This window comes from Simochromis diagramma, unplaced genomic scaffold, assembly GCF_900408965.1.
Source record: "Simochromis diagramma unplaced genomic scaffold, fSimDia1.1 OVJJ01000802.1, whole genome shotgun sequence".
NCBI lineage: Eukaryota > Metazoa > Chordata > Actinopteri > Cichliformes > Cichlidae > Simochromis > Simochromis diagramma.
The window spans coordinates 25490355-25502137 of NW_024387492.1; the positions used below are offsets into that span (position 1 = coordinate 25490355).

At 43.1% G+C, this 11783-nt stretch overlaps 1 protein-coding gene across 2 annotated transcripts; it reads left to right on the forward strand.

Moving 5' to 3' along the window:
- The first annotated feature begins 921 nt into the window (after positions 1 to 921).
- On the forward strand, positions 922 to 11689 carry LOC120724759 (protein Z-dependent protease inhibitor-like). 2 transcript variants are annotated; one of them, XM_040017157.1, is made up of 6 exons: positions 922 to 1048; positions 6528 to 6819; positions 6890 to 7171; positions 7488 to 7761; positions 7875 to 8022; positions 10376 to 11689. In XM_040017157.1, the coding sequence occupies exons 2-6, from the start codon at positions 6534 to 6536 to the stop codon at positions 10556 to 10558; spliced, it is 1173 nt and encodes a 390-aa protein (XP_039873091.1). In that variant the 5' UTR covers positions 922 to 1048; positions 6528 to 6533; the 3' UTR covers positions 10559 to 11689. The 2 variants fall into 2 exon arrangements, with proteins under 2 accessions (XP_039873091.1, XP_039873092.1); XM_040017158.1 differs by lacking the exon at positions 922 to 1048 and adding an exon at positions 1097 to 1120.
- Positions 11690 to 11783: the final 94 nt, after the last annotated feature.

Genomic DNA, 11783 nt, shown 5'->3' on the forward strand with positions numbered 1-11783 from the left:
TTCAGCTGTCCTCTTGGTCAGATTACTCTTAAAAGACATTTTTAAAGTCAATATTTTTTTTTTTAACTGCAAACATAAAGGATACATAAATCTCACTGCCAAAAACTGATTGCGGCTTCTACCTTGTTACAGGAATGTTGTTTGTTGCTCAAGATGACGTGATATCATTCATGAGGGATACATTTGATATATGTTTCACATATTATACACTAACAAGAAAGCAGTTTTTGGCAGACAATCACCGGTGTGGATGGTACAGCCACATTTAGAAAAATAAAAAGCCATTATTGGTCATTCTAAGAAATAGCAGTGGTAATGTGCAGATTACAGCTGTTGTTTCAGGACAAAGTGCCGCTGTGTTAGCGAGGACGTACTTTCCGTTTTAGTAATAAAGGAAACAATTTGTCTTTGGAATCATAAACACAGGGCGGAAATCAGAATGAGGACGATGAAGAGATGGTACAGCAAGCTTCGTCTGATCAGAAGGAAAACACAAATGTAGAAGATTGGATTTGTGCAAAACGAAATGTCTGGTAATGGACATATGCGAGGTTATCGATGGTTACACCCTCGTGCATGAACGAGGATGGATGATGTATCACTGAGGGACTGATCGCTTTGTTTCACTGACACGAGGAGGGGACAGCAGCGTGTTATCTCCACATTCCATATAGTGTTCTCATACCCTGTCGTATGATGGTGTTTTGTGATTCACTGAGTGAAAAATTCCACTCTGTCATCTTCTCCAGGTAAGGGGCACAGTCTGTTACCATGGTAACTGACGCTTTCCGGAAGAGAAAAGCTTGCGTTTCTGGAACGTGATGAACACCACAAAGCGGGGTGAGATCCTTTATGACCGATCAGCTGATCTTATTGAGTTTTAAAAATCGTTTGGTTTGACGTAATATAAAGTTTCGGCTTTTATTTTGAAATGGGCGTGTCGCACTCTGAGCTGTAGTTTCCGGTGAGGGTCGGAATGGGAGCTGGTCGGTGATGCACATCGCGTGAAGCTTCAGATCGAAAATCAGAGATTGAAGATCAGCTGCAGGTCAGACCCAGCGTGTTTGTTTCCTGTCGGTTGTTTGCTGTTGTTTACAGCGGTAGACTGACTCGATCATTAGTAAGATTTGTGATTGATTTTCTTCCTCCGCTGTTGTCAGCTAATCAGCGATCGATCAGTGATCAAGAATTAATTCACATTAAAAGTCTGGGGCCCGTTCTTCGTACGTCGCTTACAGTGGCGTGCACAGACATTTTGGGGGGCAAGTGCTCCAGGGGGAAAAAAGGGCACTTTTTGCATATGTGGAAAACCAGCCACACATTAGCAGAAAACCACTGTTTCTGGAATGATCTCCCCTCAGTTTTTGGGTAAGGTATATCAGGCTGACATGGGCCCACATTGCAGCACATTGAAACGTATCTGTCATTGCGCTTTATTTTAAATGTATGGATGTGTGTTGGATCTGTTGGGTATTGTAAAGCTGCTAACTTTGACATTATGTGATCGATCTGTTCTTCCTCATTGTGGTCTTCAGAGAGCACTACATCAGTGTCTGTAGGCCTAACTGAACCTGTTGCTGCATTGGTCGCGGCTTCATCTGTTTCTATATCTCCCTCTTCTGCTATGCTGGTAGATGGCATAGAGCTGCTTCCCTGCTGTGACTGACTACAATGGAACAATAATAATAATAGTAGTATTATTATTTATCATAATAATAAGCTTAAACAGATAGTTTTAATAATAACCCATACTGCAAGTCTTGTAACATAGAAATAACTTTCGTAGGTACAAAATAATAGTTAGCTCAATGCCTGCTGATTAAGTTCATTAAAAACTAAGTGTGAACAGCTTTTAAGATTTTCCAATAGAATTAACTGCAAGGAGCAGTTTACATTAAAACATTAAAATAGAACCTGACTCTGCCCTTGACTCTGACCTTTCATCTTCATTTTCCTTTGCTTTCATCCAGGAGAGCAGAGAACTGCTTCCCTGGGCTGCCTGTTGTAGATCCCTTTCTTTCTCCTTTCTCAGCCTCTCTTTCCTAGGCATTATGCTTGCTGAAATTAGTAAATAAATAGACCAAAATGTATGAGAACGAATAAGACTGACTGTGGTCATTACAAGAACAGGGCAGAATGGTCGTTTTCACAGGCAATTGGGAACTGCCTATTTTTCCTTTAGCAAATTAATGTGTTAATGTTGCCAATATGTTACACCAAAAAAAATTAACATGTCTAACCAGTGCTTCTCAAAACTTTTAACATGCACCACCCCCAACACCGTACCCTTCAAACTACCAATAACAACGTCACTGTTCTGTCACAATCAGGTTACAACACAGTGCGTAAATGTCTGCGAGCATCGCTGAGTCACAACCAGTTAGGCTAAAGACTGCATCTTTAGACAGTAGGACGGTGTTCTAACTTTCTCACAGGAGACACCTACTAAAGACAGTCAAAGACATTAATTTCAATCTTACCAAAGTAGGACAGTAGTTGACGTTAGTTATGGAAAGGCTAATCCACAAAAACGGAGAAACGTCCATAATTCTATTATTCATAATCATGTCAAGATTTTAGGTTTTTCTGCAGTTCCATCTCTAAAAAGTGTGATGTCTTCCCGTCACTGACTTCAGTTTGAAAACTTTGTATTTATTCACAGATTTCCGTGAGATCATCCTAAAATTTGTAACGAAAAATGGGCTCAAAAGAGCCCTCTGCCTAACGGCATGTAGCCTATAGCATAACGTGATATTTTCAATAGTGTATGCAAAAAGGTCGGAATTGATGGAGAGTGGGGTTGCCTAAATGGTTTAGGTTACATTTTAAATGTGTCTTTTTTTGTTTATCCATATGGATGGATGGAGGGGGCAAGCTGGCAAAGTTTGTCATGTGCAGTTTCTTACAGGCTACTTCACAACAAAACAATTGCAGGTTGGTCTTAGAGAGCAAACAGAATAATTTCACTCGATTCATGGGTTACCTGACTGGTTGGGAAGGGAAAGAGCTGCCGTGTTGTCCGCCGTGGCTCCCAGTCGCTATAGTTAGCCTACTATGCCTACTCCAAGTAGTCCTATGTCATGCCGCTGCTACACGCCTCACAACAAATGAACTGCAAGCGTGTTCACGTGACACGGTGACAGTGAAAGAGCGACAGGGTTCGGGTGTCTTTGAAGAAGGGGCACAAATCAAGCCATTATTTTCACACCTTTTTAAATCGCGCAGCTTTAAAAAAAATCACGTCTTTCAAAAGGGCACTTTTTTGGACTGAGGGCAAAAGGACAAGTGCTTCAGCACCACCTCGTCTCTATCTGTGCACGCCAGTGGTCGCTTACTACATCCAAGATCAAATGACACATCCAAGACCAAACCATCGCGCTAACCGTGAGCTCGCTAATCCGGTTCCCCGAACACACCTGCTGTTGACGATCAGTACAGCTGGATGAAGTAATGTGAGATCACTGGGGTGTCGTAAAGGGGCTACGCATCGATAGTAGAAACATTGATCGGCAACCCTCTGATTGGTCGGCGAAAATGTCGAAGGAGCGCGCTCGGTATTTTTCGGCAGCAGAGCAAGAACTCTTGATTGAGGGATTCCAGGAGTTTCAGAGTTTAATCAGAACGCAAGGGAACACTGCAAAGGCTGCAAAAGCAAGGAGAGAGGGCTGGCAGAAAGTTGCTGACAAATTAAACTCGTAAGTAATTTAATAATAACAATAATAATGGAGTGGATTGATATAGCGCTTGTCAAGACACCCAAAGCGCTTTACAATGCCACTATTCAGTCACTCTCACATTCACACACTGGTGGAGGCAGCTACGGTTGTAGCCACAGCTGCCCTGGCGCAGACTGACAGAAGCCAGGCTGCCATATCGCGCCATCGGCCCCTCTGGCCAACACCAGTAGGCGGTAGGGTAGATTTATTATATTACACTATATTATCCAATATTATATTACATTATATTATATTATGTTATATTATATCCCCTTTCACATTAGAGCCACAACAGGACCCACTAGACCATGGGAACAAGTAACAGTGAAATATAAGAATATTCTACAGAATGGTAATATTTATCACTTATATTGCTTTTCGTCTCTTGGAAAGAGACCCTGAAATAATCTGTTTGTTTGTTCATAACAGCAACCAAGAAAAGGGCAGAGCACAAAAAGACAGGTGGTGGTCCTGCACCCCCTCGTCAACAAGTTGGTTAAGTGAATAATACCCTCACGGGAATATCGATATCTCTCAATGAGCACACTGTCGCGCTGAGCTAAAGGATCCTGTCTATCCCGCAATATATGCTGAATTCTGAAAACTCTCCTTATCAATCTTGCACCTTCCGCAATGGGCTGCTCGCGTAAACGGACAGGATATGACTGCGACAGACTTCCCAAATCCACCTTCGCTTTTATAGCCGTGGTCTCCCATCTTGATTACACGAAGTAATTTGCAATTACTACTCTGAAATATGAATTACATCTGTAATAATCACATACATGTAATAGAATGTTAATAGTACATTTCCCTTTTTTAGGAAATGACCTGTATGTATCTGTGTGAAATCAATAAATGGATCAAGTGCAGCATTATCTTTAGTTACATTGATAATATTTATTTATGGTGAAACAGTGGTGGAATATCGCTGTTGCTTTCGTATACATGAAGCGGACATACCTGCGTGGCCGCGATCTAATCCTGTTTACATAAAGTAAACCTGCTCCCGAGCAGGTTTACGCTTACGGCTCTGTTGCTATGGCAGCAAGTCCCGGATGAGCTTCGGGGAACCGAACGATCCAAGATCACGCGAAATCGTCAACGATCTAATCCAGCTAACTTACTTAGCGAGGTACGAAGAACGGGCCCCTGATCAGGAAATGGAAACAAAAACAAATGACGTTACGAGATGTTAAGGGCGTGGCCCTATGGACCGATGACGTGGTCGATCACCTGTTCATGTGATTATTGTGATGTCGTGTTTACCTCACAGGTAAGGCCCAGGGGTCCGTTCTTCGTACCTCGCTAAGTAAGTTAGCTGGATTTGATTGTTGACGATTTCGCGTGATCTTGGATCGTTCGGTTCTCCGAAGCTCATCCGGGACTTGCTGTCATGCCTGCTTGGGAGCAGGCTTACTTTATGTAAACTGGATTAGATCGCGGCCACTCAGGTATGTCCGCTTCATTTATACGAAAGCAACAGCGATATTTTACCACTGTTTGTCCATAAATAAATATTATCAATGTAACTAAAGATAATGCAGTACTTGATTCATTTATTGATTTCATACAGATACATACAGGTCATTTCCTAAAAAAAGGGAAATGTACTATTAATCATTCTATTTCATGTATTTGATTATTTCAGATGTAATTCATATTTTAGAGTAGTAATAGTAAATTACTTCATGTAATCAAGATGAGAGACCACAGCTATAAAAGCGAAGGTGGATTTGGGAAGTCTGTCGCAGCCATGTCCTGTCTGTATACGCGAGCCACCCATTGCGGAAGGTGCAAGATTGATAAGGAGAGTTTTCAGAATTCAGCATATATTGCAGGATAGACAGGATCCTTTAGCTCAGCGCGACAGTGTGCTCATTGAGAGATATCGATTTTCCCATGAGGGTATTATTTACTTAACCAACTTGTTGACGAGGGGGTGCAGGACCACCACCTGTCTTTTTGTGCTCTGCCCTTTTCCTGGTTGCTGTTATAAACAAACAAACAGATTATTTCAGGGTCTCTTTCCAAGAGACGAAAAGCAATATAAGTGATAAATATTACCATTCTGTAGAATATTCTTATATTTCACTTTTACTTGTTCCCATGTTCTAGTGGGTCCTGTCGTGACTCTAATGTGAAAGAGGATATAATGTAATATAATATAATAAATGTACCCTACCGCCTACTGGTGTTGGCCAGAGGGGCCGATGGCGCGATATGGCAGCCTCGCTTCTGTCAGTCTGCCCCAGGGCAGCTGTGGCTACAACCGTAGCTGCTTCCACCAGTGTGTGAATGTGAGGGTGAATGAATAGTGGCATTGTAAAGCGCTTTGGGTGCCTTGAAAAGCGCTATATAAATCCAATCCATTATTATTATTATGATTAAATTACTTACGAGTTTAATTTGTCAGCAACTTTCTGCCAGCCCTCTCTCCTTGCTTTTGCAGCCTTTGCAGTGTTCCCTTGCGTTTTAATTAAACTCTGAAACTCCTGAAATCCCTCAATCAAGAGTTCTTGCTCTGCTGCCGAAAAATACTGAGCGCGCTCCTTCGACATTTTCGCCGACCAATCAAAGGGTTGCTGATCAATGTTTCTACTATCGATGTGTAGCCCCTGTTAAGCCACCCAGTGATCTCACATTACTTCATCCAGCTGTACTAATCGTCAACAACAGGTGTGTTCGGAGAACCGGGATAGCGAGCTCAAAGTTGGCGTGATGATTTGATCTTGGATGTAGTAAGCGAGGTACGAAGAACGGACCCCAGGTATACAGCACAGGTTCAGGCTTTGTTTATCTAACACGCAGGACGCCATGACTCACCCGGGCCCCATCTCATTGGTCAGCATTGTCCTCGTACTCCTGCTAAGCCCCGCCTCCTCAGAGACCAGTGCTCTGCAGGACCTGATCAGCAGGAACGCGGACTTTGGCGCCCGTCTGTACCGAGTACTCGCCGCCCGCACTGACGAGAACGTCCTACTGTGTCCGTTCACTTTGTCTGCTGCTCTGACAGTGCTGCTGAGTGCCACCAACGGACAGACCCGCGAGCAGTTGCAGGTGGGACTTACGCTGACCAGGCTGGACGCTCAGACACTCCCAGGTGGGTTTAAGGTCAAGGGTCACCAGATTCTGGTTGTGGTTCAGGTTCTAAGTGGTGCTCCTGTGCTCAGATGTGTTTCAGACTCTGAGGAACGCCATTCCGACAGTCTCTCTGCAGCAGGGTGCGGCCATCTTCCCCTCTCAGAGTGTCCAAGTGGCCTCGTCCTACCTGAACCTGGTTCAGACCAAGCTCGGAGGCACAGTTCAGGGTGTGGACTACACAAATGCTTATGAAGCCATCAACACCATCAACCAATGGGCGCTGGAGCAGACTGTAAACCAGGTCCAGGATTTCATTTCCGAAGTGGACCATCAGACCCAGCTGCTGCTCGCCGCCGTTACAGCCTACAGAGGTATGTATCATCTGCCAGAGGGCAGGACTTAGAGTGTTGAAGCAGTCCTGCGAGGCTCCACAACTCCACCTCCTCAGTCTTTGAACTAAGGTGTGACAGCTCTTTTGATTGTCGTGTGTTCTTGATCCACGCTCTGCCGGTATGCCGATAGCATGGAGTCCGCATCAACATGCTTAAAATCTCCACACCAATGAAAGTGTCAGGACGTTAATACCGTAGGTCACTAACAGTCCTGTGCATGACTCCTCTGCTGGACGTCAGAAGAACTGCAGCTTGTCTCAATAATATGTTCAAATAAAGTTTCTGTGTGTTTCAGCAAGCTTCACTCCGCCCTTTAATGCGTCGTCCACTCAGGACGAGCGGTTCTATGTGGATAGCTATCATGTCGTCATGGTTCCGATGATGTTTAGGGCCGATAAGTACTTGCTGGCGTACGATGCTGCGGTGAAGGCTGGCGTGCTGAAGCTGCCGATGACAGACGGTGCAGCCATGTTGGCCGTGCTTCCCGATGAAGGCGTGGACGTCACCGCCGTGGAGGAGGAAGTTACGGCTGATAAGATCCAGGCCTGGATCCGCCAGCTGAAGAAGACGTGAGGCCCTCTTCCTTTCCTTTCCTTTCCTTTCCTTTCCCTCCTATACTGTTCTTCCTCCCACTGGCTTCTTCATTAAAACCAGGAAATAAATGTTCTTCTTTTGTAAATAGGAAATTGGAGGTACAGTTTCCTCGCTTTTCATTGGACCGTTCATACTCACTTAAGGATGCACTGCAGACTCTTGACATCACCCAGGTGTTTCAGGATGACGCTGACCTCAGCAACATGTGTGGAGCTGAAGGGTCCAAACTTAAACAGGTGAGTGTCTGCCACATTAAGAGCTGTTTGGATATGAGGCACCTCCACCTGGAGGGGGTTGTGATGTCATCACAACCCCCCTCCAGGTGGTTGTGATGACATCAAAGGGCAGAGTTCAGAATAAATTCTCTTTATGGTTAAACCTGTAATTCCAGGTGTTGGAGCTATTTATTCTTTATTGTGTGGATGCCTGAATAGGCATCCACACTATTGAGTTCCTGTTTCTCTTTATTCTTTATTCCACTATTTACTAGTTGCTTCCGTACACTTTTTGGCACTCAACTACTCCCACAGTTTTCATCCGATTTTCGCCATTCAAACTTTAAAAAATTCTGCTCTTTCTGCTAATGCCGGCTATGACTTTTGGTGCTCATAACTTCTATACTTTTTGAGATATTGAATTTTATTTTGCAATATTTTTTGCCCATTTCTGCCATATTATCAGTGGCCTCACTGATTTTCCTTGCCGGGTTGACCTGTGTTTTAGCTCAGTGAGATGAGCATCCATTCTCAGACTGGGAGGCCCGGGTTCAAATCCCGCTTATGGCAACATTTCTTTCAGTTAACAGTTAAACTTTTTTTAACTCTCTTCAACACAAATTTCAGCTTTTTCACCCCTTTTCATTAGAATTTTAAGTTTTTTCACCACTTTTCAGCAAAAACCTCTTTTCAGCAGAATTCTGCTGATTCAACTCTTTTCAGCAGAAATTCTGCTCATTCAACTCTTTTCAGCAAAATTTTCAGTTTTTTCTGCTGTTTTCAGAAAAAACCTCTTTTCAGCAGAATTCTGCTCATTCAACTCTTTTCAGCAGAAATTCTGCTCATTCAACTCTTTTCAGCAAAATTTTCAGTTTTTTCTGCTGTTTTCAGAAAAAACCTCTTTTCAGCAGAAATTCTGCTGATTCAACTCTTTTCAGCAGAAATTCTGCTGATTCAACTCTTTTCAGCAGAAATTCTGCTGATTAACCTCTTTTCAGCAGGATTCTACTCATTCAACTCTTTTCAGCAGAAATTCAGCTGATTGAACTCTTTTCAGCAGAAATTCTGCTTATTCACCTCTTCTGTAAAATTTTCAGCCTTTCCACCTCTTATCAGCACAATTCTCAGCCGCTTCTGCTCATTTGTGCACAATTGTCAGTCTCTCCACCTCTTCTTTGTGAGAAAGAGTTTGGTGCAGTGAGATGAATAGCCGCCTTGAGACCAAACGGGCCAGGTTCGAATCCTACTCAGGGCAACATTTTTTTTTTTTTTGTTTCAACTTTTTCAGCTTTTTTCAGCAGACATCTTCAGCGTTAAGGCATCCACACAGCATTTTCGCAGGAAATGCAAATTTTTCTAGTTTTTATTATTTTTGAAATTTATTAAAGCTTGTTGTTGGTTTACTCATATTTTCGGGTTGTTTGCTAGTTTAGTTTGTAGGTTAATACTTCTTTTTCTTTTTTTGTTGTTATTGTTTATCTTGTTAAGTCAGCTAGGAAGAACTCTAGGGCCATTTTCTGTAAGTAAAAGGACTGGTATAGGACCAGCATGCACTGGGGTGGGCCTATGGTTTTTACCAGTTTTTCCTTCCCACTGTTGCCAAAGTGGCATCATATGACTGTTGGATTTTTCTCTGTATGTATTATTGTAGGGTCTACATTACAATATAAAGCACCTTGAGGCAACCGTTGCTGAGATTTGGCGCTGTATAAATAAAATAAAATTTAAAAAAAAAACCAAGAGCCTGGAGCATCTAACATCCAGCCAAAAGGGGTAAAAAGTTGCCGGTCAATCACTTTTTATGTGATCACAAGCGTCCCCTGGGTCATCCTCCTTTCTGAAACGTAGGACTGAGCCCTGAACTGTGGTCAGAGGTCAGGAAGCCCTTTTCACCACCAAATTTCATAAAGGACTAGAAACCTTTTTGCCCTCAGTTATCTCCTTCAAGTTGCCATTACAGAGAATACAGGTTTAAGTCATTTCAGTGTTTGCTTCACTTTTCAGACCCAGACATTACGTCCATATTTTATAGTGTCCATGGTCACAACAGAGATTTGATCACCTGATGATGACATCTGTGTTGATTTATTCAGGAAAGGTTTAAATCAGGGGTGTCGAACTCCAGGCCGCGAGTGCCGGTGTCCTGCAGGTTTTGAATCGCACCCTGGGTTAACACACCTGAATCAAATGATTAGTTCATTACCAGGCCTCTGGAGAACTTCAAGAAATGCTGAGGAGTCATTTAGCCCTTTAAATCAGCTGTGTTGGATCAAGGACACATCTAAAACCTCCAGGACACCGGCACTCGAGGCCTGGAGTTGCCTACCCCTGGTTTAAATAATCGAGATTCTGCTGTGGTTTCTTCTCCACTCAGGTGTATCATAGGTCCGTCATCTCCGTTGAAGAGAGCAGCAGTGACACCAGCGCCGGAGATGCAGTGTTCTCCTCACCTCCTCCTCGACTGACATTCAACAGACCCTTCATCTTCATCATCTACCATCAAAGCACCAGTGGCCTGATGTTCATTGGCCGAGTCAACGACCCCACCTGCAAATAAATGGGCCCAAACACCAACCCAAGCCTCCCCGGCGGCAAACAGTCCCCCCCCCCCCCCCCCCCCGTCCCATCTTCTAATGATGTCCTGTGACAAATATTAGCTAGATATATAACAGCGATTTACATTATTAATTCTGTTAGCGTCCCATTAGCGGCTTGTCTGTAACATTCTCTCTGACATCTGACTGTAACATCTTTATCATTATCAATAAGAGCACAGTCACACTAGGAAAAACAATGGTTGGAGATCACGGTGTGACCGTATGCAGTCACCTTGTGATCTCTGTGAAGCTTTGAGATGGTCACTTTGAAGACAGAAAGTAGTTATTAGAGGAACCACTCCTACTCAGCTGCTGTCTTCAGGCTAACATTGGTGGATTAAGATGTGATAAAGGGTTGATCAATTAGTAAGAAGATTTTCATATTTTGGAGTTCTGTATCCACAGTAAGAAAGCTTCGCTATGAGGGCATCTCTAAAGAATTACTAGGTAAATGGTTCTAGAGCTGCTATAATGGACCCATAAAGAAGAACAGACACACTCCTGAATGAAAGAATCAACACCCGTGGTCCATGATGATGTGATACAGAGTTGAGTCATTTTCATTTTATTCCCTCAGACTCTGAAAGTTTGCCTTTGATCTCAGTGAATGGAGCAAGACTCCTTCCCAAGTTCACAGTTGAGGCGCGGCAGGAATGCAGAAGAAAAATCCTTCATCAAAGCGGTCTGTTTTCTTAAGAATCTACTGAGTATAAATTTTTATCACTTCTTTCTTTAAACTGGCCGCATTTTCTGTTGTTGCAGTTTGACACATACTGTACATGGCACAGCTGGATTTAGTTCTTGTGTGGTAAACATTTGTCTTGTATTTGGAGAATGCGTAAGTCTTTGCACGCATTAATTGAACCCATTTAACATATTGTGACGTTCAAACATTCTAAAACACTGACACGGCCACATTAATAGCTGCATGTTGGCAGAGATACATTTTGCATTATGGCCTATTGAGGGAAGTAAAAGAAGGAAATATGAATGTAGCTCTGTGTGTGCGCACACGTTTTTGTTGTGTACTGATCTCTGTGAAGAATAAAGACTTTTAAAGCCACTCTGCTCTAAAAGGCAATAGGACTTTGCATCCACAGTGTGTTGGGATTCTCCTTCTTCCTCTCCTTGATGCTCCATCAAGTTCAGTTTTGCTCAGTTTAAGTCAAATCCCAGTATTTGTCT